General features: G+C 45.7%; 1 protein-coding gene across 3 annotated transcripts in view; it reads right to left on the minus strand.

Annotated features, from left to right (window-relative positions):
• The window catches only part of EXOC4 (exocyst complex component 4), a 545732-nt gene that overhangs the window by 47336 nt on the left and 473130 nt on the right, over positions 1 to 25266 (minus strand). For all 3 annotated transcript variants that reach the window (XM_084809036.1, XM_084809035.1, XM_084809037.1), the window contains 2 exons: positions 15730 to 15885; positions 14413 to 14591 (listed from right to left, as the gene is read on the minus strand). In XM_084809036.1, coding sequence (XP_084665162.1) covers positions 14413 to 14591; positions 15730 to 15885 — 335 coding nt within the window. The remainder of the gene's footprint in view (positions 1 to 14412; positions 14592 to 15729; positions 15886 to 25266) is intronic.

The raw sequence follows: 25266 nt of genomic DNA on the forward strand, positions 1-25266 counted from the left end.
GAACTACCAGAACTACAAGCTGGGTTTCGAAGAGGCAGAGGAACTAGAGATCAAATCGCCAACATTCGCTGCATCATGGAGAAAGCAAGAGAATTCCAGAAAAACGTCTATTTCTGCTTCATTGACTACGCTAAAGCCTTTGATTGTGTGGATCATAACAAACTGGGGCAAATTCTTAAAGTGATGGGAGTACCAGACCACCTTACCTGTCTCCTGAGAAACCTGCACGAGGGTCAAGAAGCAACAGTAAGAACCAGACATGGAACAACCGAGTGGTTCAAAATTGGGAAAGGAGTACGACAAGGCTGTATATTGTTGCCCTGCTTATTTAACTTATATGCAGAGTACATCATGAGAAATGCCGGGTTGGATGAATCAGAGGTCGGAATTAAGATTGCTGGGAGAATTATCAACAACCTCTGATATGCAGACGATACCACCCTAATGGCAGAAAGCGAAGAGGATCTAAAGAGCCTCTTGTTGAGGGTGAAAGAGGAGAGTGCAAAAGCTGGTTTGAAACTCAACATTAAAAAAACTAAGATCATGGCATCTGGCCCTATCACTTCCTGGCATATGGAAGGGGAAGAAATGGAAGGAGTGACAGATTTTACTTTCTTGGGCTCCAAGATCACCGCAGATGGTGACTGTAGCCATGAAATTAAAAGATGCTTTCACCTTGGGAGGAAAGCTATGGCGCACCTAGACAGCATCGTAAGAAGCAGAGACATCACCTTGCTGACAACGGTCCGCATAATCAAAGCTATGGTTTTCCCAATAGTAATGTATGGCTGTGAGAGCTGGACTATAAGGAAGGCTGAGCGCCGAAGAATTGATGCTTTCGAACTGTGGTGCTGGAGAAGACTTACAAGTCCCCTGGACTGCAAGGAGGTCCAATCAGTCAATCCTAAAGGAAATCAACCCTGAGTGCTCATTGGAAGGACAGATACTGAAGCTGAAGCTCAAATATTTTGGCCACCTAATGCGAAGAGAAAACCCTCTGGAAAAGACCCTGATGCTGGGAAAGACTGAAGGCAAAAGGAGAAGGGGACGGCAGAGGATGAGATGGCTAGATAGCATCACCGATGCAATGAATATGAACTTGAGCACGCTCCGGGATAGTGCGCAGGACAGGAAGGCCTGGCGTGCTATGGTCCATGGGGTCACGAAGAGTCGGACACGACTGAACGACTGAACAACATGTCAGTAAATGAATATGAACTTGAGCACGCGCCGGGAGAGAGCGGAGGACAGGAAGGCCTGGCATGCTATGGTCCATGGGGTCACGAAGAGTCGGACATGACTTTTACATGAGTAAAAGAAACCTAATAACCTCAACAAGACTGAGAATGACAGATCCCTATGCTGAACCTTTTGCCTCAGTTATATCCCTGACTGTGTTCCTTTACTTTCTCCTGTGCCACCTGGACCAACAGGGAAAGCCAGAGATGGGAATAGGAAAATGTAGCAGTTGGAGTTCATTGGCTCCCTTGACTATGCAATCCCCTTGGATGGGACATCTTCTGGGGTGGCAGTCTTAGAATATTTGTCAGGGTGCGCTGACTCCCCTTGTTCCAAAGTATGTGTTGTAGCTGGTGGAGGGATTCTCTTCCTCCTCTTCCAAGGCCTCATCCAGTTCTGGATCTGGGCTGGTCTTTACAGGAAGGTGGTAGAACATGACACACTTCCACACACCAGGAGGACAGGTTCTTGGGTCACACCAGCTGTCATTTCTTTCATTTACTGGGGCAGCGAGTGGTTGTATTCCAGGGCTGCTATTTGAAGCAAGGTTGGTTTCCTTGATGGGCCCATCCCGTTAAGAAGAAGTTGGGCCATACTCTCATCTCTCCCATGTGCCTGTGAAGGGGAACGGCCCCTCGTCTCTCCCAGTCCCCACCCCGAACAGGTAAGACTGTCGCATAATGATTCAGACCCTTGGTTCATCTATTCTGATCAGCAGTGCCTTGCATCCTAGGATCCTTTAAGCAGAGATGCCACAGACTGAATCCGGAACCTTCTGCTTGTAAACACAAGTCCTCCATCACTGAATTATGGCCTCTTCCCTAAAGAAAACGCCTAAGTTAGCCGCACACTATTATTATTATTATTATTAGACTTATCTGCTAAAAAGCCATCAAGGCAGTGTACAACAATTTAAAACAATAAAGCCTTCCAACAATAAAGTACATTAAAAACAGTAAGAGCATTAAACCATTAAAACCAACACATTTTAAAAGGCTAAATTGAAAAGATGTGTCTTTACATCCTGTCTAAAGGCCAACAAAGTGGGGGCAAATTGTAGTTCTTGAGGGAGTGCATTCTGTGTTTGGGGAAAACACAGGAGAAAGCTCTTTCACACAGGCCTGACAAATGGGTCTGTGCAGGTAATGGTGCCCTCAAAAGGGCCTCTCCTATTAAGCAAGCCATCCAACTCTCCCTCTGCCTCTTAGTACAGGCCACGCTTACATACTGCTGCCCATCCCATTTTGGGGCAGCGGAACCAGATGTCAGGCTGGCAGCCTGATCCTGTTGCTGCTGACTGAGCACCACATAATGATGATGACTGTGATGGGTTGATAAGGGCGGGGTAAGAGTGGTGAGGTTTTGAGTTGCACTGCCACCTGGCAGGAAGCAGAAATACTTAGTGCTCCTCCAGGCGCACTTTTCTTCCTGCCATTCCAATGTTTTTGCACTGGATTCTGCACAATTGTGGCTGAATGACCCACTCAACCAAAAAGTCATGAGCTCATGGGTTTTGCCAACTACATCCTTGGAACTGTGGCTAAAGCAGCCAACCCGTATCCTTCTTCCAGTCTGGCTTACCTCTGAAAATTCAGGCACATGGTCTATCCTGCTAAGAACATCGGACAGAGAATATTCTTCTAGATTGTTCCTCCCTCAGAAGGACCCAGCTTCTTGGTGGTGCCTTAGAAAAAGTTGGATGCCAGGGTGATTAGCAGCCAGAGCCCTCCTGGACCCTTTGCATCAAATATTTAACAGTAAGGGAATTAGGAAGCAGCTGCCCAACCTCAGATACACAGAGTTTACGGCCTTCCTTCCCAGACCTTGCACATGCTGCTCTCCTGGAGACTGAACTCGCGTCCTGGGATCAACACCTTTGCTTGAGGTTATGATTACACTCATTGCTCCTTGTCCCACTTCCCTTTCCCCGCTTCTAGCCAATCTTCCAGGCCTGTGTGTGGAGAACTATAATATAAATAGGTGACTTAGTTGGTGGTGTAATCAAAACGCCAGCTGCAGAAACCATGTGGTCAAACTTCAGGGCTACGGGTTCACAAACTAGAGTGTGTGTGTTGTGGCAGGAGAGAACCAACCCCTTACCTTGATCAGCAGCCAACCCCAGCTCATGTGGAATTAATCAGATTTAACCAGCTTATGTGGAGACTCCTAAACCACTTTATATATTCTTTAAATCCCAGAGCAAACGATCAGTCTCTTTCTACGAGCCAGAAATGGCCCGCCGGATCTTTTTTTCATGCCGCATTTATTTTCTTTCATCAAACTTAGATGTCCCCAACAAATTTCGAGGTGATGAATAAATGCAACACAATAATGTCACAATAACACCAATGAAAACCATCTATCTAATTCACAGCTCTGTGGCACACAGCAGGACATAGGTGGAGCCTCTTTTTTTTGCACTGGAAGGAGTGGTCTGCCTTTGTCATGGAACAACCATTTAATAGCCATACTAGTAAGTGTTTAGATGACATTTTAGAGTGTTCCGAGTGCTTCACGTGCATTATCTTATAGTAATTCTTACGACAAATGTGTAAAGGAGGTCAGTATTATTATTCCCATACTGCAGAAGAGGAGTGAGGAAGCGGGCGGGGGGGGGGGAAGAGAGAGAGAGAGAGAGAGAGAGAGAGGGTGGGTGGGGGTGGGAGCTTACTTAAGGCCACCTCACAAGTTCATGGTATTCAGATTATTTATTTGATTGATTGATTTGTGCCCTGCCTTTCTCCCAAGAAAAATGGCACTGAAGGGGCTTCCTGATTTGTAACTCACTCTCTTTGCCATTATGCTACAACAGCTCTCGGTTAAAACACAAATGTTTGGGTCTCCTATCACCTGCAAGGGCAAAGGCTCTGTTAGGATGTGTCACACATACACACAAGAAGAGGAAGATCAAGTACAGCAATAGAAACAGAAACCAAACACAAAAAGAGCTGCACAGATGAGTATGATTCCCAATGTGTTTCAAAGTACTCTTTATCAAGGGTAAAGTTTTTACGTTCCTTAATAAAATCTTCCTGGAACATGATTCCATGCTGTAGAATGCCAGAGCAGACCTGTCTGCAGCATGCATTTTTGTTCCAAGCAATTGTTCTTGAGGAATATCGAGGAATATGATAAATGCTTCTTCAAATGTGTTGGGAATCATACCAACGTGTGCAGCTGTTTTTGTATTTGTGTTAGATGCTTCGCCCACACACACCTCCTGGAGGCTGGTTGATCCAACTAGCTTCCAGAACTGTCTGGAGAATTTTATTTTTCCATTGATTTTGCAATCTTCCCTGTCTTCAGTTAATCACACTACTGCCTGTCTGAATATTCATTCCACACTTGAGAAGCCATGACCCAATTTACATGGGGAACTTACTACAGTGCCACTGCACCTCACACACGGGGTTGACATATGACGTTACCTCCAATCTGTATCACTCCTGGGTTTTCTTGCCATAAAACTGCATTTTCGCAAAGTCCTTTTGTGATGCATTTTCCAGTTACCGCTACTTCCATTGAGTTTAAGGACTCAGTGTCTCCTAAACTTGCAGTACTACTCCAGGGGGAGGAGGAGTGGATTCAGTACAGTGAGGAGAAACGGAAAGTTGTGTCAGCTAAGGGTGGACCTGACAGGGATGGAAGGAGTTAACCCTTCTTGTTGGCTTCACCCTCTGCTGGGGGGGGGGGGGGTGTTGTTTGTTGCGAACCTCTGAATAACACACACACATTTCAACTGGCTTCTTTCCTGCTGTCTCGCTTGCTCACTCGCTCTCTGCTCTGCCCAGTGAACTGAAGAGTTAATGCAATGAGGTTTGCTCTTGAGAAAGTCTGTACTTTGCTTTTGACTTAAAAAAAACCTCCATCCCTCCTTCTCAGCACTGCACCTCCGAATGTAAACGAATGAAGAAAGGAAATCTGTTGATGTCCCGAGACACTTTCTCTCCTTTGTCCTTTTTATTTCTTTTCCTCAAAGAACTAGCTGAAAAATGGATAACCGTGTCTTCTCAGAAGTAAAGCACATTCTCTTCAATGAGGCTTACTCCTGAGAAAGGAAGCACATTGCTTTTGCTGCTCCCCCCTCCTCCTGCCTTTGGAAGAAAAGAAAAAAATCAAGCCTCCCCAGTTCTCTCCTCTGCCTCTTTTTATTTCCTTGCCTCAAGGAACAAGCTGAAAACACCAGATAAAAATGTATACTTGAAAGTAAATCACATTGTCTTCAGTTGCACTTACTCAGCACATGACAGAGGGGTGGGGAATTGGGAATTGCTTTTGGGATGACTTTTTAAAAATCTCCCCTCATTTGCTGCATTGGACCTACAGACCTGCGCATAAACTTAATGGATTTTTTTTTTTAAGGAGAAAGCTTGTGGATGCCATGAGACTCCGCCTACATACAGCCAAATTAATGTGGTTTAACATTATGTTTGCCTCAGGAAAGCAGGATGTATGCCATATTAACTGGCTATGTGTGCCACGCGAGGAGTAAATGCGAATTTGGGAAAATGCGTTTTTGAACTGTATCAGGGTTGGAAGACTTCTCCTTGTAGATTGGGCCCACAATGCATCTGAACTCTTAACTCACAACCAAAGAATTTGATAGATCACCTAGAAGAGCAAGGGCTGGCTGTGGTAATGGCCACCTGCAGCCACAGGGTCACATACCCCACACGGTCATGGGGTTAAGAACCTTCAACTGCCTTTTCAAGATGCTGGGAAATAGAAAGAAGGTACATTGATGGAACCCACTGCTGATGCAGGTCCTGTAGTCATGGAAAAGCCCTGGGACCTGGGGATTCCAGAGTATATCACAGCATGAACCCAAGATGTCTTGATGCCTATGGAGGCACTGGAGTGAAGACTACTCTCAAACTTCAGCAGGTGCAAAATACAGCAGCTAGATTACTCGCCAGATCAAGACAGGTAGATCGTATCTCACCAGAGTTAAAAGGTCACCAGTGACATCCTGGCAGCTGCCAAACACATGGTGGGTGCAGCCCCTAGCAAATAAATTTAAAGTTAAAAATAAAATAGAGGAAGCTGCCCCCACTGATAAAAGGGATGAACTCCAGCACACTCTACTTCATCAAATACAAGAGAACTGCACCCTGCCCCAATTCCCAACCTGCAAATGGGACCACTATATTCGAGGGCCACTTAGACCAATTCTAATTTGGAGGCCTTTTTCTGCCTTCAGACATTAAGTGGGTTGCTATTGGGGACAGGGACTTCTCTTTGGTGGGGTGCTAGTTATACTTCTTTCCCAGGGATGTTTGCCTGGTGCCAATCTGTGAAGCTTTAGATGCCAGTTAAAAAGGATTTCATTTGGTGACTGATTTTAAGTGCTGCTATTATGTTTTACTTTGGCTCTTTTATACTGTCTTCTGCTATTTATCATTGTGTTTTATGTTGTATTAATAGTCTATTTTTTAATCTTAATTTGTAAGTCACTTTGAGAATTTTTATCAAATTGAAAAGCAGATTTATTTATTTATTTATTTATGGCATTTATATCCCGCCTTTTTTCCTCTTGCAAGGAACCCAAGGCGGCTTACATTATCCTCCTCTCCATTTTATCCTCACAACAACAACCCTGTGAGGTAGGTTGGGCTGAGAGTCTGTGACTGGCCCAAAGTCACCCAGTGAGCTTCCATGGCCGAGTGGGGACTAGAACCCGGTTCTCGCGGCTCCCACTCCATCACTCTAACCACTACACTATACTGGCTCTCTTGTAGACATAATTATGTCTACAAGAACAATCCTGCATTTACCCAAAGGCATTTAGGATGGATTCAGCATTTACATGAGACACGGGGCTGCCAACGAAAACAACATCCCTTCCGCCTGTCCTCCCCACTCCCCTTCTGGAACCTTGTGCTCTGATGTCATACCATTGTTGTATGTCTTTGCCTTTGCCAACCAATCCTGGTTGGCAAAGGCAACCATCAACCAATCCTGCAGAGGCAAGGGGACACACAATTTGGGCACATGTGTGGAGACAAATTACATACTGTGTAAGAGAATGGGGAAAATGGGATTCTGTGAACTTAGTCACTGCATTTTGGCCCTGCCCTTTTGCCTTCAGCCTGCCCACCACTGGAATGGGCCCCCAGAAGCTTCTCCAAAATAGAATTTGCTTTCAGGCTGAAAGAGGTTCTGCATCCCTGGCCTAGATGGACCTTTGCTCTGATGCAGAAGGGCTCTTCCTATATTAGTATGGATGTCTGTTTTGGTAGCAGACTCATGCCATGCATAATGCAAGCTCCACCCAAAAGCCACAGATATAACAGGGAGATATGAAGCCTCTTCCACAAAAAGAAGAACGCACAATTCAGCTAGATGTGGTAAAAGCAGGTGTGTGAAAGCACAAACATATTCTGCTAAAAAGCCAAGTACATGCTCTTGTTCCAGTTCATATACCCACAAGATGATCAGTGCTTATTAATTCAGGGGCAAGCGGCACAACTGGAGTCAGACTGCACAAGGATGGGAGGTAAGACAGTTTCTTGATTAAAAGGTTCAGCAACCAGCTGAAGAACTAACAGTCTCACCCTGTAACTGAGGGAGAGCTGAATTTGGGTGGGAAAAATCCATTGCCAATTCTCTTTAAAAAGAAAAGACCAATCCAATAGGATAAAGTTTCCCCAAAACAGAGTATCTGGGTTCTAGCAGAGGAGCCTGGTTGGTGGTTTGCAATTGCCTGGCCTACTCAAAGAACCCCATATCAGTAAATATATGAAAGAGATAGGTATGGGATCAAGGATCAAGTCCTACACTGCCGAAATCATGCACTGACCCTATCCTCCCAACCCATCTTCATTAGATATGCTGAACTAATCTTTATAGCAGTGCCTTAAAATTCATGAGGTGGGTATAGGAATCCCAGACAGCCAAGGTGTCAACATGAATGCAGGCTTTTAAATAAACAAACAGACATACATCTTCAGCGGAGATCTGCATGTATACATTCATGCAAGACTGACGACTGGACACAAGGACACTTGAAGCATCAAGAGCTGCTGGGGCTAGAACTGGGAACCTTTGGATCTATGCTCTGCTACACATCAAAGAGTGCCCAGGGCTATGCTGCCTGCCCAACCCCAAGGTAACTCCCCCACCCCCAGCAGAGGCCATGCAAGCTCCTGGGCCAGGCCTGGGCTTTGCCAGGCAAAGTCAGCAGTGGCCTTCCCTGCCAGGCTGTTAGAGCTGCCTCTGGTTCTCTTGTCTGCTGGATTCCCCTCAAGCCCTGGTGCTAGGGATGTGTGCCTCCTGCTCCACCTTCTGCTGGCTCCCTAGACTGCCTACGACCCAGCATCACAGTATGAAGGTACAAGGTACCTTGCAATATTTTAGGATTGCACTCTGGATTCTCCAGCTTGGAAACCCACAACGGTAAAGCAGCACTTGTGGGTGGCAGAGAGCTGGTGCTGCCCAACTGCCTCCTGAAACATGGCTTTCCAAACAAAGGGAAAGGCAAACTGCAATTGGGATTGTGCATTTTCATTTCTCCCCCGGCCAGTAATTTCCTCTTCCTGGTGCTGAGTCTCTTGGGGGATGTGCCTTGCCAGACAGTGCCTTTCCACGCTTCTGGGTCCTCTTGCAAGCTGCCCAGGAGTGGCTAAGGAAGCCACCAGAAGCTGCCAGTTGGCTGGCCATCAACCTGAGATGTTTCGTGGACTGATGGATGGATACCTTCTATCACCGAGGAGCACGCTGCCCGCCTCTTGGTGTTCCCCATCAGCGCCTGGCGGCTGCACAAACAATGGTCACCTTTAACTGCCTGACAAAGCGGCAGCTGCTTCCCTTTTTCCTGAGGCAAAAGCTGCCTCTTCCACTTATCCTAGGAGGAAAGAAGACAACCCTCGCCCTCATCTTCCCTTTCACCTTGACTGCGCGCTCCATTTGAAAGGCAACAAAAGAGCCTTGTTGTTACACCTGGAGTATCAGACAGCAGTTAACTGCAAACACAAAATCAGATTTTGAGAAGGGACAAACACTGTACACCGGGACTGTACCATTTCTAAATGCAGGTGGTGGAGGGGCTCACCCTCTCCGAAGATCAAGAACTCCCTTCACATGTAAAGCCAGCACATCCTAGGAAGAGGTTCGAGCCCAGTCTGCCCATAAACCTACACTCAGTGCCCCTTGTAGAAACCTCTTCCCATTATGGCATCAAGTTTTCCACAAGCCCTAACACTTATTTCCCAGACTTTCAACCCCCCCTCCCCCCCAAAAAACTGAACTCAAACACTGGCGAAAGTGAACCTTCTGGACAATAAATTGTGCCCATGATCCAGCCAAAGTTAAGCTCTTTTAAGTCCCATTGACCTCAGTGGGACAGATGCTTAACTCCCCCACTGAAGTCAAGAGGATTTTATTTTCCTTGGTAGGATCATCCCTGCTTGTTTGCTTGCTTATTACAAAATCTATGTCCACCTTACCATGCAATGTAAACTCAAAGTGGTTTACAACTGTTTAAAATAGCGATGGGGAACCTTCAGCCAGTAGGCCAATTTGGCCCACCAAACCAGCCCATCCGGCTTGGGAGGCCTCAGTAGAGGCCCCTCCCTGAAGCTGGCCCCCTGGATGCTATGGTGGGTTGGGGAGGAGGAGGGGGGAGGAATCCTGGGTGCTGTCTTTGATCACAGATCGGAGATAATACCAGGGATGCCCTCTCCATACCGCTCAACCTCCCAGCTGGGAGGGGAGCATGGCACTAAGAGGCCCCCCCCCCACTGCTTCCTCTCCAATATGAGAAGTTGGAGGGCAGGCAAAGCCATCCTTACTGAGGCGTGGGGTAGAGGACGCCAGACCTTTTCCACAGAGGTCATTCCACCATCTGGGGGCCATGACTAAAAAGACCCTTCCTCTCATCTCCTACAACCAAATCCCTGTCAGTGGGATGATAACAAGAAAGGCCTCAGAAACGGAGCAATGTTCCCAAGTAGGCAGGTTTGTGTAGGAGAAGGCAATTCCCAGGTTGGGGATCTTTGCAGTGGGAATGCTGAGAGACATGCCCTATCGGGTGAAATGACAAAATCCTGGTGTGTCGTCCCCCCCCAAGCCAAGAAATAGTCAAGGTTTATTAATCTAAAACCACCTGTAATCCTTCCTAAATAGGGACAAGACACAGAGACAAACACACACAATGAGTGATTATGCTGGGCACAAGAAATCCTTAGGTATACACAGGATTATGCATATCGATATGCCTCACAAAGCAGTGGTCCCAACCCTGCTTCTTGCAATTTCTCTGGGGAGGAGAGGGAATTAGAGTTGCTGTGCTAGCCTGGAATCCCTTTGCCACACATAACCTGACTGGCATGGACTAGCTGTGGGAGAGAGGGAGAGAGCCAGGGATGGGGGGATGGGGTACTGCATCTCATAGTAGCAGCCCAGGGCAAAGCAAGCCCACAGCACAACCAAAAACAAGCTGAGTTTTCCCCCTCTTGATTATTCCATCTGCAGGTTCAAACGATGACTACCGGCTGGCAGTTCCACGTGTTGAAACACCGAATTCGTATTTAGAACTTCGTGAATTCCAAATTCATTCCATCACTGTACTTTCGTGCTGAGGTCAACAATACAATGTCCATGGGCACTGCAGCACCCCCAGACACACCTAGGTGCCCAGTAAGCCCTCTGCCCCCCAATGTTTTTTTTAAAAAATGCATCATCATCACCATCATCATCCTTGGGCAGCTGGAAAGCAGCACAGCTCTGGACTCCAGCCACCCGACCCTCTTCCTTTCTTTTCCCAGCATGCCTCTGGGAGTGCACATGAGCCAGTGCATTCTTCCGAGAGGAAAGGGTGGGGTGGCTGGAGGTAGGTGCTCTACCTTCCAGCACAGCCAGCCAGTGAAAGAAAAAAGGAAAGGCCCCTGCTGCTGCCTGGTATGTTTGGGGGCTTGGAGGAGAGCGAAGAGTAGCTTGTGGGGGGCTAGGGGGAGTAGGAACCAACCGGGGGTGGAAGCGGTGACTGGACTTGTTTTGTCTGGGATTTGTTTGTGTTTTGTCTGCATGATTTGGGTGGATTCCTTGTGTGTGAACATGCATGTGAGTGTTTGCCTTGCTACCCTCTCTCCTGACCATCCCTCCTAGCACTTCTGGTCTTCCTCCTTCAGTCTCAGTAGCACATGGACCCTCTTGACCTGAACCGCTGTGAAGGGACTTCATAATCCCTCCAAGATCAGCCCCTTCTTCCCTCAGTTCCATGCCTTCTCAAGCCACTTATCTATGCTTTGGGTTCCTTCTCTGCAGTCCACTGGCCCCTCTCTCCCTTCAACGGCCTTCTCTCTTAGCTACTTGTCTTTCACCATCACTATACCATGGGACTTCTTCCTAGTCCTTGGTCTGCCTCTGTAAGGTTTCATTTCCAGAGAAACTTACAACTTGCCCTTTCCTCACCTAAGTTCCTCTGCGAATTTCCTTGTTTCCCAAACAATGAAACATTCTGAGCAACATTCTGCTTGGCCAATCGGTATTAGAGGCTTCACTACTACAAGTACAATACAGTTCAAATTCTTTTAAATGTTTTTTGTTTTTTAATACCACTACCAGCCCCAACCCTTCAGGAAGTGGTGGACCCAAAATTGAAATCTATGAATGAATAAACATTTGCTTGATCACTCTGTTGGATTCAGCCATATGCTGCAACATTGGTCTCCAAATGTTTACTGTTAAGAGTAGGAATGGGGGAGAAATTTGTTTGGTTAGTGATTTATTTATTTATTTTATTTTAAACATTTATTTCCCACCCAATATCATTAAGATCTCAGGGTGGCATCCAGAATAAAATCAATTTAAACAGTATAAACCAATAAATAATTTAAACAGCTAAAAGTATATTAAACCATTAAATAAGCTATTACCAATTAGAAAATCTAAAACAATAAAACAATTAAAACAGTGTGCAACTTTAGGGAATTCAGTTAGCCGTCAAAGGCTTTGGTGAAAAGCAATGTTGTAACTTGGCACCAAAATGAAACCAACATCTGCACCAGTTGGGCCTCCAAATGGAGGGCATTCCACAGCAGGGGTGCCACCGCAGAGAAGGCTACAGTAGTTTTAAAGTGACCTTTCCTAATTTGCCCTTCTAAAAACAATAAATGAAACAAAAAGCTATTATCTTTTGGTATTTACTTTCCTGAATTTTATGATGCAGTTTTCTGATCAAAACATTCCTACAAAGATGCAAATATTAGGGGAAGGTGCACACAAACATATGTATATCAGTCAAACATCTGTAAAAGTATTATATTAGGGAAAACTGATTGCAAAAAATGCATACATTATGCGAATTATGCATAAAAATGTGCATATTAGGAGAAATGCACACAAATTCATGCACACATTTTTGTGGAGACTTTTAAGGAAAAAGATCACAAACTGATGCAGAAACAGGATGGAACAAACTGAAAATGGGAAAACTGAAAAACTGAAAGAAACTGAAATTGACAGATCCATCTATCCCTAGTTAAGAGTGAAGTTTATATTCCTTGGAGGGGAGAGGAAAAGAAAAAAAAAACACAGGAGAAGACAAAAATGACTGTGTCATATCTGACTGGTTTGGAAAATACAAAAATCCAATTCTGAAGAAGCACAGATAAGGGGAGAGCTATGGAAGTGCCATCAGCTTAGCAAACACTAAATAATGAACTAGGCAGAGACTGCAGGACGTGATAAAACACACTCCATTAGCCTGGCTGGTTTTAAAAGAGTGATAATTGTGGCAGAGACACAGAAAAAAGGTTATTGAATTTTTATCTGTAGGAAGGGGCGGACTTTGACAGACGAACCATGAAGTCACCCATCCCAGTTTGTATATTGTACAAATACTTTTAAAAAGTCTTAACCCCAAACCCTACCAAGCCCGAAGAGCCTGCTGGAGCTCGGGTGTTCAAGCCATGATCCCCCTATGCAGCGGAAGACCGACTTAGGGTAACGCCACCTTTCTCACTGGACCTCTGGGACCATACAGACCACAGAAGTTTTGTTATGGGACCTCCAAGGCCTGTTTGCTCAGAAATGTGTGAAACTCGCGGATAAATTATTCCAAGATGGAGCTAGGTAAATAAAACTATTTGAGTAATTAATTAATAATATCAAAGTTAGGTACTTCATAAAACTCTAGTGGAACATCCAATAGGAAACACAATGATTGTCTATTATCCGAGTTCCCTCTGGTCGATTTATGATGGATTTCAGAAACTACTCATCTCCTACTTTTTAAGTGAAGAGAGGGTGCTAGATTCCTTTCCTAATTTCCATTTTCATTCTGTCAGCTTATCTGCTGTCTGTCCACTTCATCACCTTCTCCTGATGCCATCTGCACATCTTCCTGCCATGCCAGTCTCCTCACCTGCATCTGTCTCTAACTTCTGTTTCTCACTTGCTCCACAATTCCTTCTCAAACCCTACTTCACCACGAAGACCTTTTGTATTTTCACCCTGCCCTTGCCTCCACTAACACCTGCTCTGTCCTTTCCACGTTTATGTATTTCTTAAATTTATATCCTGCCTTTCCACTGAAGACAGCGCTTTCAGCAACCTTCCATCCTCCCCCAGCCCCATCTGTAGCTCAGAACATTTTTATTTGCCATCCAGTGCCTGCAGCACTGGAGGCTCTGAGCAAATGCTGAATGTGTAAGAACATAAGAGGAGTCCTGTTGGACCAGACAGGCAGCAGTCTTGTTTCCTACAGGAGCCAATCAGATGCTTCCAAGAAGCCCAGAAGCAAGGCATGAACACAGTAGCCTTCCTTTGTTGGTTGTCCACTCCGGCCTCTAGCAACTGATGTCAGAGGAATACTGTCTCTGGACATGGAGGTTCCATTTAGCTATTGTGTCTAATAACCACTGATAGATACGTCCTTTGTGAATTTATTGAATCCCATCTTAAAGCCATCTAAGGCAGCAGCCATCACAACATTCTGCGGCAGGGAATGCCATAAATAATTTTGTGTCATGTGAAGAAGTACTTTCTTTTGTCTGTCCTGACCCAATCAATTTCACAGGCTGACCCCGAGTTCTAGCAGTAACAGTGGCTACACAGACCAGCCTTTCCCAACCTGGTGCTCTCCAGATATGCTGGACTGCAACTCCCACCATCCCCAGCCAGCATGGCCAGTAGGGTTGTTCTCATATCCCTATGTCTCTGGACTTCACTCACTCTGTGCCACTGGAAGGTTGGAGAACGCTGCCTTCATACGACCAGAGAGCCACTCCAAGCTTTCATGCATATTGGCCAAAGCCTTCAGGTCGCTGACATCACGAAGAATCTCTTGCTGGGGAATCAGTTTATCTCCCAGGTTCCCAATGAGCACTTCAGACTCTTTGCCAAAGGCAGTCCTGGAACAACAAAAGTTCATGGCAAATGCAAATAATGTAGAATGTAACAACACAGTTAATGGAAGAACTGCCTTTAGGGCACAATCCTATGCATGTTTAGACAGGAAGAAGTCCTACAGCCCCCAGCATTCCCCAGCCAACCATGGCTGGAGGGGAATTCTGGGAGCTGTAGGACTTTTTTCTGTCTAAACATGCAAAAGATTGCACCTTTCGTTAGATTTGTCTGGGAGCTTTCCCCGGGTTCGGATGTTACATGTGCTCTGATCTGAGCCCATGCTGGTCATACACCAATGTGTTAGCTGCTCTTGATTCCTGATACTAGGACCATCTGGATATATTCTTGAACATGTTGGGTTGGATCCAGACTGAGTTAGTCACACTTTAGTCCCATTGAAATCGATGGGACTTACAGTTAGTTGTAACTTCTCCTATTGATTTTAATGGGATTGATGAGTGACTAACTTACACTGGATCCAACCCATTTTTTTATTTGATTTAAATTATTTTTATCTTGCTTTTCAGCTAAAAGCCTCCCAAAGCTGCTCACAACCAAGCATTAAAAACTGTAACCAACAACATACTTCAAAGCAATTAGTAAACGACACAGCAATAAAACAATCCAACCTTTTTTTTAAAGCATGTCAAGGAGATTGACCAATTTCAACAACATCCCAGGCTGGCTCCAGCCTACATGGAAGGGATAAGAATTCCTTAACATAATTTTCCTAATGGATTCCGGTAAGTTGTAATAACAAGCCTCTCATTTATCACCAGGGATTTCTAAAACAACTTAGTAGCTCATGAAGAGGCTTTTCCGGTTGTCCCAGGGGGCTGGGGCGGTGGGCAGCTGGACAGAGGAGGCTCACAAAATTGATCAGGAGGTCAAACGGTCAAACGTTGAGTCATCCACTAAAGTAACACACATTATTAAGTAACTTACAATACCCAAAGGGAACATTCCACAGTTCAACTCTACTTCCTGGTAACAAGCAGCCCCAAAGCACATCATCCTTTATACATTAAAAAAATAATAATTGAGGGTTCTACATACCTCCACCACCAGATAAGAAAACCCAGTCAAAGCCTGCTCTACTCATTTCAGTTAGCATCATTTTAAAGTGGATTAAGAAGAACTTACCTTATGAAGTCTTCCTCTTCCTCCCTCTTTGGCCTCAGCTGCTTGGGCTGTGCCATGTTGATCCAGTTTGGAAGAGATTTCAAGAGTCTGGTGATATCATCATCTTTTGCCCAAGATGCGCTAATAACCAGCTTTTCATCGGACTGAACAATGCTCCTAAATCAAATGAGCAACGCTGGTGTTAGGAAAAAGTAAGCTCAATTCACTAAGTATTGCCTGCCTGATTATTTGATATTCCACCCCACATTATAAATATCACCACCAACTGCATGGAATGGGTGCCCAGATTATGGAAACAAGTGTCCGTAACACTGTGCTTTGTAGAGACAATTATAATCAACTTTGTTCTCTCTATAACTGAGAATCAGCTGTGTTGATGAAGAATTCTTTGCAACGCAAAAGCTTGTAAAGTCTTTTAAGCAACCGGTTCAGTAAGGTACAGATCTTACCCATTTTGCAATTGTTAAGTTTAATCTGCCAAAATGACACAGTTTGATTTTCAAATGCTGCAGGTTCCCCAAGTCTAAATTTCCATTTCAGCCTTCACCACTCTCTGGAACAATGTGTTTTCGCATTTCCTAAACTATCAGCCCCTGAGCTACACCAAAAACCAATGCAAAATTGAAAATGAGATAAAAGTAAAAGCTGCCTTGAACAACAAATAGCCCTCAAGCTCATACTGTAGAAAATCTAATGGTTCCTCTTAGCATTCTGCTAAAACAGTATCAGAAAAACATAGTTATTTGCGATGGAAGAGAAAAATTTGGTCATTTCCCCCATTTCCTTGTGAATGAAGGCCTATTTGCTAGACTACGTTAACCAGTATGTTTTGACTACTCAAGTCTGAAATGATAACAGCAATGAGGCTGTGACTTCTCTGGGGCATTTATTTCACAGTCTAACAAATACAACCATTTTCTTCTCAATTTTGCACCTCAGAGATAGGTTGGTTTCATCCTATGTGCCTGCTACACATAAGCCTTTGGAACACTCCCTCCACAAATTCAAATATTATCTAGTAATTCAAGGAGGGAGATAATCTAAGGTATAATGAAAAGGAAGCCCTTGGAAAACTATGATATGGGATGAAAAGTACCAAATTAGATATTTGTCACAGTGGTATGGCTCTCTGCTTTTATGCAAAACTCCATCCCAGTGGAACCTTTTGATGTTGCTTGTCTGCATCTTCTGGAGCGATTTGCTGAGTTAGTGAGAACACACAATGGCCCTTTGTTCTGACTGTGGCAAGCCTTGGCCTGGATTGATGAAGGTGGGTGAGGTCATGCTGCATGGTAAGGATTGTTCTGTTGGTCCTCTCTAGGATTCCAGTTTGGGCAACATAATACATGGCAGTACAAATGTGCCTCTGATGATGAGTCCCATCTCAGCAGTCCTCTATTTGATTCCTGCTGTAAGGCCTGTTTTGCAAATTAAGCCAGCCACGTGGGAGCTGCATCCCTGTTGAGCTATCCCATGCGGCTCCAGTCAGTGGAGGCACACACCAGTAGTGTAATTATGTGGGTAGGGCCGATGGCATGGTGGGCCTTAGCATGCTTAGCCCCTCCCCACGTGGTTGTGATAGTCACACACACAAACACACCCAGCTGTTTGGGATAGCATAATGCGGAAGTGACAATTCCTCTTCTTGAGAAAAATTAACATGTTTACTGTGACACACAATTGTTGCTTCTGATGGCTCCCAACACACCTGTCCCAGCTGCCATGTTTCTTTATGATAATATACAGAATGAAAGAGGAAATACAGAGGCTAAGCCTGGGATGCTGTCAGCTGTCAGAAGTGGCAGAGAAAATGCAAGGACTTTTAAGGAACAGGGTGGGGGAGACACAGAGGTATTGTGGGGTTCATACAGCTTAGTGGAGGTAGAATATATAGAGGAAATCCTCTGGATTTCTCGTTGGCAGCAACACCCACCCTGTGGAATGACCTCCCCTCTGAGGACTGAGCATACTTTCAACACTGGCATATTTGAAATGCTTGTTGAAACTGTTATCTGTTTACTTTCACTTTCCCCCAGCTATGAGTTATCTTTGACTCATAACCTCCCAATATGATACCATTGTGCAGTATTCTTTTTGCAAACCGCTTCAGGATTCATTCAAATGAGAAGCGCCACACTAACATTGCGAATAACTAACTAACTAAGGGCACAATCCTATGCCTGTTTAGACAGAGAAAAGGCCTAAAACTCTCAGCATGCCCCAGCCAGCTGGCAAGATGCTGGGCCATGTTAGGAGTTGTAGGCCTTTTCTTTGCCTATACAGGCATAGGATTGTGCCCTAACTAACTAACTAAGAACAGAATTGTAATATAAAACTCACACCAGAATCCATCCCCCACCCCAGAGTAGCTAGCACTGCAATTTTTCCTGTTCCAGTAATAGGGCTAATCATTACCACCAGCATGACAATCTAATAATTAGTTCCTGGCTCAATGGGCCACAGACAGAGCCATCTGTGCGGCTGTGTTGTATCTGGCTCCCAGGAGGGGGCGGGGAAAGGGGTGTAACATACGAACAGGTGAGAGGGCACTGCAGCGAAAGGCCTGGCTTCCTCCACAGCTCAGTGCATTGAGCACGTAAGGCATCTGCTTGAGCCGGCAGAGCAGATCCAGACTTGCACAGCTTCCAAAATGTGATTGGCGGGCTGCTAAAAGTCACTGGAAACTAAACAGCCTAGGGGCTTGGGCCTTGGACGATGGGAAACATCTGAAGGCCACTGGGGCTAATTGAGACTCTTGTATTTAGTGACAGATGCATTTCCAAGAATTAAAGATTTAAAGTCGGCAGGAGTTGATTCTGCCCTGGTGTCCCAAACACATGCTATGCACCAGAGCAGGAGGCTAGCTTCAGAGTAGAGTGCATGCAGTGGAAGCGGGTGGCTCTGATGTCAGTGGGGCGGTGAATCTGCTCCGGGGTTCAGTCAGAAGCAGTCAGAACTCCAAAGGAGCTATCCAAAATGCTGACCAAAACCCGGAGCAGATTCACCACCCCACTGATATCAGAGCCACCAGCTTCCACTGACATGGTTTGGCCTCAGAAGGTCTGAGATTCAAATCCTTGGTATCTCTGCCTAAAGGAGGGGTCGGGGACCCGTGGCCCTACAGATGGAGTTGAACTGCAACTCTAATTGGCCATGCTGGTGGGAGTCCAACAACATCTGGAAGGTGTTGGCAGGCTGCTTGGCACAGAAACCCGGGAGACGCTTCATCCTATTATTTCAAGATACTATGTCCTGTCACTTTAAGAAGTTCCCCCTGGCGCCCTGTGAAAACAAAAGCGTGGAAGGCTTGCATCCCCAGCTGAATGGGCAAGAAGTTCCAATAAGTGAGTACCTCCCAGGTCATTAGCATCTGGTCATGTATTCAGTCAAGCATCAGCAGTAGGATTTCATCAAGCACACTAAAATGGAGTACCTCACCATTAGATTAAGCACAGTAATCAGGAGATAGGCATGAAGACACCCTGCGCATAGAGTCACACAGCCCCTCAGTGTCGTATAATTAGTGATAAGTCAGGCAGAGGCCTTATGCACAGCAATCCCTGGAAAATCCTGGTCTGATTAGATTTGGACAAAGGACGTCCGAGATGTCAACAATAAGTATTCCGTTAGCATGCATTTTGCCCAGTCAGGGACATGCTTCCTTTTGTCTAAATACTATAAATACGGAGGACGTTAACAATTATAGGCCAGTGGCCAACATCCCCTTCCTGAGCAAGGTGCTTGAGCGGGTGGTTGCAGGACAGCTCCAGACACTCTTGAATGAAATGGGATTAACTAGATCCATTTCAGTAGGGCTTCAGACCTGGTTTTGTAATGGAAACTGCCTTGGTCACCCTGTGGGATGACCTCTGCTGGGACAGGGACAGGGGGAATGTGACCCTGTTGATTCTCCTGGACCTCTCAGTGGCTTTCGATACCATCGACCATGGTATCCTTCTGGATAGGCTGTCTGGGTTGGGAGTTGGAGGCACTGCACTGCAGTGGTTCCGCTCCTACTTGGATGGCTGATTCCAGAAGGTGGTACTGGGAAATTATTGCTCTGCGCCATGGCAATTATGTCATGGGGTTCCACAGGGCTCTATTTTATCCCCCATGCTGTTTAACATCTACATGAAACTGCTGGGGGAGGTTATCCGGAGGTATGGGCTAAGATGCCATCAATATACAATAAGGTGCCATCAATACGCAATAAGGCTGTTCAGAATCAGTGCCTGGGCACAGTAATGGACTGGATGAGGGCCAATAAACTGAAACTCAATCCAGACAAGACGGAGGTACTGTTAGTGGGTGGTTCATCTGCCCGGCTGGGTGATATTCAACCTGTTCTGGAGGGGGTTGCACTCCCCCTAAAGGATCAGGTTCGTAGTTTGGGGGTGCTCTTGGACCCAGAACTATCACTTGAGGCACGGGTGAACTCAGTGGCACGGAGCACTTTTTAGCAGCTTAGGCTGGTATACCAACTACGCCCTGGACAGAGATAGCCTAGCTACAGTTATCCATGCTCTGATAATGTCTTGTCTGGATTATTGCAATGCGTTATACGTGGGGCTGCCTTTGAAAACGGTCTGGAAACTTCAGCTGGTCCAAAATAGGGCAGCAAGATTGTTAACAGGGACTGGCCAATGAGCTCATATTATGTCAGTACTCTTCCAGCTGCACTGGCTGCCAGTCCATTTCTGGGCCCAATTCAAAGTGCTGCTATTAACATTCAAAGCCCTTAATGGCTTGGGGCCAGGTTATCTGAAGGATCGCCTCCATATGTGCCTGCCCTGATCTTAAGATCATCTTCAGTGGCCCTCCTCCGTGAACCCCTGCCAAAGGAAGGGAGGCGGGTGGCTACTAGGAGGAGGGCCTTTTCTGCTGTGGCAACCCGGCTGTGGAATGAGCTCCCTAGTGAGGTTTGCCTGGCGCCTACATTGTATTCCTTCCAACGCCAGGTGAAGACCTTTTTATTTTTCCAGGCATTTTAACATTTTAGCTTTCTAGATTTTTAGCTTTGCTGTTTTAAATCTGTATTTTAAATCTCTGCATTGCTGATAGGTTTTATTCTGGTTTTATTCTGGTTGTATTGTTATATTGTGGTTTTAATGTTTTTATATTTTATATTGTTGTATTGTGTGCTTTTTGGTTTTAATTTTTGTGAACTGCCCAGAGAGCTTTGGCTATTGGGCGGTAAAGAAATGATATGAAATAAATTAATTAATACAAAAAACGAATCCTTGAATGCCTGTTTTCCGTGCCTCCCAAAGTTTCGGTACTGCACATTCAGTACTCTTGACTCTCGCTCCCTCCTTGCAGATTTGATAAACAAGGCCTTTTGTGACCAATTTCGGGGTGGGTGGGTGGGTGGGTGGGTGGGGGGAGAGAGAGACTGACTCAGTGGGTATGTGACTGCTGGGACCTGACAGAATCAGAACCCCAGATCAATACACTTGCTGAACTCACTGTCAAGCCACAGAATCCAGGGTTCTGCCAGAGAGCTCGACCACCGTTTTTCCCCAGGATACCCAGTTCTGGCTGCCTAAGTCCTTGCTTTTGCTGAAGCAGCAACCCCCCTACAACCTTTTTCAAGGCTCCTTTCCCCACAGCAACCACAGGAGTTTCCCCAGATCCCAGATCCATCTTAAAGCCTTGATTTGCCTGCACCAACTTCTACAACACCCAGGAACCATAACCTGGCTCATTGAGACCTAGATCCACCACACACATCCTTGGCCTAGACTTCTATGCACAGCAACCCTTGGCCTAGACAACCTGGGGACCTTTAAGCTAATTTCCCCACCATTTGAGTCCTGTGTATGGATGTCTATGGGATTCATTTTATCTGTTAAATATTCCTAGGGTTGTCTGTTATACACAAACTGATTATTCAGCTTTGGAGTTCATATAGTGCCTTTTACCACTCAGCTAATCCCCAATATGATCAATGTGTCTATGTCTTTATCCTTGTGTGTTAAATAAACCAACCCCATTTGGAACAGACGTGAGTGTGTGTGCGCGCATCACTGGGACAAATCTGCCAAAACGTTCTATGGTCAACGTTATAATATCCCTTAAGACAGGCGTATCTGGGAACGTGTGTATGCTCATGCATGTGTCTGGAGGGGGCATTCATTAACAAGGGGTGCAGGTTCCTCATCCCTTACCTAGCAGGGCTGAGCAAGCAGTACTGGGAAAGATGGGCCAATGGTCTGACTCAATATAAGGCTGCTTGATATGAAAAGAGGATGGACTGTAATTCAGGGGTGGAGCACATGCTTGATAACCCAAAAGGTTCTGGGTTCAATCCCTGGCATCTTTGGTTCAAGGATTTCTGGTCACTGGGCTGGGGAATCTAGATAGATGGATGGAAGGTCTGACTCAGTATAAAGCAGCTTCATATATTAATTCATTTGCTCTCTCTCGCTCTCTCGCTCTCCTTCCCTCCCTCCCTCCCTCCCTCCCTCCCTCTCTCTCTCTCTCTCTCAAACACACACACACACACACCCCTCACATACGCTTATTATGGTCTTCCATTATGCTCTTCTGAATCATGTAACGATATAATGATTTCTATTTGTATCTAGCATCCGTTAGCCGATCAAGTAGTTCGTTCTCTCTGCACTCGTATCTCCTCCTCCTGTAATCAGGGCTCGGACATGGGAATCAGAGCTGTCCTAATTGCACCGTGGCACGTGCCATCCTCCGGGGAGGACAGCAGGGAAGGATGGATGCCAAGCGAGGTCGAACACAATAGAGAAATCACTCTCTGTGGCACAAGGATCTCTCTTCTGCATGCTCTATTTGCACAGTATACCTTGTTTGTTCCTGCTCTCTAGCGGTGCAACGTGGTCTGGTTGATGGAGATCATGGCTGCCCATGCTCACACATGGGGCAGACAAGGTAGGATTTGCAAATCAATGGTAAGTGGAAGATGAGATGAGCATGTGGCAGGGTTTCTCCCTGCTGCTACAGGAAAACTTGTTCTTCTTGTGAATTTCTATCTGTCTTCTCACTAAATTTGGCATCCAAACTGCACGGCCCTTGCTATCTTAAAAGCAAGGCAGTCCACTAATTAAAGATAATTCAGCAGCTGGATTAACTGGATTTTAATTGATCAGCTACATTTGAATGCATTTATATATTTCAGTGCTTAGTCAGGATGGTTTGTTGAGAACCCTGAAAGAAGGTGATAATTCTCTTTATAACTTCCTGTTGTTGGTTTTAAAACCCCAAATAACTTGCTGCATTTGTTTCATAAAGCTGAATAAAACCACTGCTTCCTTTTCTCTAAACAGCTGGTTTTCTACACGTACTGCAGTAATGAACTGAGGGACAAATTACATGCTGGTACACACGACACACTGGGTGAGTTCGTATGACATGACAATCCACTGTGGTGAACAAGCTAAGCAGTGTGAGTTGTTCACGGAACAACACACAGTGAACCTGACAGACGATTGGGCTTGGCGTGGGTTATTCTCCCCCTTGGTCCTCTAGTTGGCTCCAGCATGTATCCCAGGGGACTTTGTAGCAGAACCCATCTTGTCTGCCTGTCCCATCCCCGCTCCCCACTCTTGACTGCAATCCTATTTTTGTTCCCCGGCTTTTTTGGGCCCTGACATTTGTACAAATGGGGCCAGAAAAAATATATATATATAAATTTCAGCCTCAGGAAACGTCTTTTTTATTATTGATTTTTGTCTTATTTTCGCAGTTGCCCAGGTGTGCACTTGTGGCTGTCCAAAAAAAAAAAGAAATATAGCCTTGCCTTGCCTATTGCCTTGTACGTTTCAGCTGTCAAAGGGGAATCAACTACAGTATGAAATGGACAAGGTAATTGATAAGATGGGACTGCATACAGGCTGATTTGACAGCCATTGAGTGTTGACAGGTGGGGAAAATGGGTCAAGAACTCCCCCTTAGCAAGGTAACACCCAGTGTTTTAAGTGTTGAGCTGACACTTGGAGGGGGGCAGGGGGCTGCTTCTATTCCACAGTTCCTTGAGTCTCCAGCAAGTCCTTTTAAGGGAGATCTACACTTCCCACCTTTTTGCGGCTCTGGTTACATGAATGAGGATCACCTTGCTAAGGGGGTGATCTTGACCCCTTTTCCCACCTGTCAACTGCTGTCAAATCAGACTATATGCAGTCCCATCTTGTCAATTACCTTGTATGTTTCATACTACAGTTCCTTCCCTTTGACAGCTGAAGCATAGAAGGCAATAGGCAAGGCAAGGCAAGGCAATATATATTTCAGACAGCCACAAATGCGCACTTGGGCAACTGTGAAAAGCCGATATGATGATGATGATGACGACGACGACATTTGTGCAAATTCCTGGGGCTGATATATATATATATATATATATATATATATATGACAACATCTGCATTTGCGCAGATGTTGGGGCCTGAATTTTTTTTTTAAGAGGTTGTTGAACAAGTGACAGCCCCTCCAAAGTGCCACTTGGGCATCGGTGGAGGGGCTGTCACTACAGTATGGGCAAGATCACTTGGGAAGATCAGTGGGGGGTTTTTCCGCTCCATGGGTTGTCAGGGTGGCTTGTGGGCCAAAAATGCCACCCTGTAGGAAGCAGTCTGGGTTCAGATGACGTGACAACCCACTGTGGCTTCTTTCACACAACAACGCATGATGAGTTGTCATGTCATCTGGACCCATTCATTCAGTCCTCTGTAGTTTGTGAGAAATTTGAAGCAGGCAGTGCTACTGGGCTGGCCTCCAAATCTCAGTTTTCCAAATCTCCTAGCTCACAAACACCTGCAATATCCAGATGTGTGCTCATGGGCAGTAGCTTGGTGGAAGAGCACCTGCTTTGTATGCAGAAGGTCCCAGGTTAAATCCCAGGTGTCTCCTGGTAGGGCTGTAAAAACTCCACCTGAAACCCTGGAGAGTAACTGCCAGTCAGTGTCAACAATACTGGGTTAGATGGACCAACAGTTTGGCTCAATATAAGGCAGTTCCGAATGTTCCTCTGGTTCACAGTACCAGCCATTCTGAAACTCTTTCATGGGGCATGGCTGCAGTACATATACATTTGCTTTGTCTCTCCAGATTCCTTTGCTCATGCAGACATCCCTTACTGAGCTCAAAAGGAGGTGAAATTAAACAACCTGCTTTTACAGATCTGGAACTGCAGGTCTGGTTAGTTAAGGGCGCAATCCTATGGCCGCTAGACAGTGGCTAGATGGCCACAGGACTGTTTGGTTTTCAGGAACTGATCTCGGAGCTTGCACTCCCAGGTCAGTTCCTGGAAAACCACCTCCTTGCCCCCTCCCCTGCTGCCTTTTAGGTGGCACAGATTGTCCCCGGGTTCCACACTCAAAAGAGCGGCATGGAGCCGGGCAAAAGGGGGCATTCCTGGTGGTGGGGAGGGGTGGGAAGCATGGAAGTGCTGGTACGATGCTTCCTATGCATCGTCCAGCCTTGCCCCGCTCCGAAGCGCTGTGGCTAGACAGCTGAAACCGGCAGTCTAGCTGCAAATGTAGGGCGGCTGGAACGTGGCAGAGAAGATCC

Source organism: Heloderma suspectum, chromosome 7 (assembly GCF_057233095.1).
Source record: "Heloderma suspectum isolate Gila_16-S chromosome 7, 16-S_ref, whole genome shotgun sequence".
NCBI classification, from domain to species: domain Eukaryota; kingdom Metazoa; phylum Chordata; class Lepidosauria; order Squamata; family Helodermatidae; genus Heloderma; species Heloderma suspectum.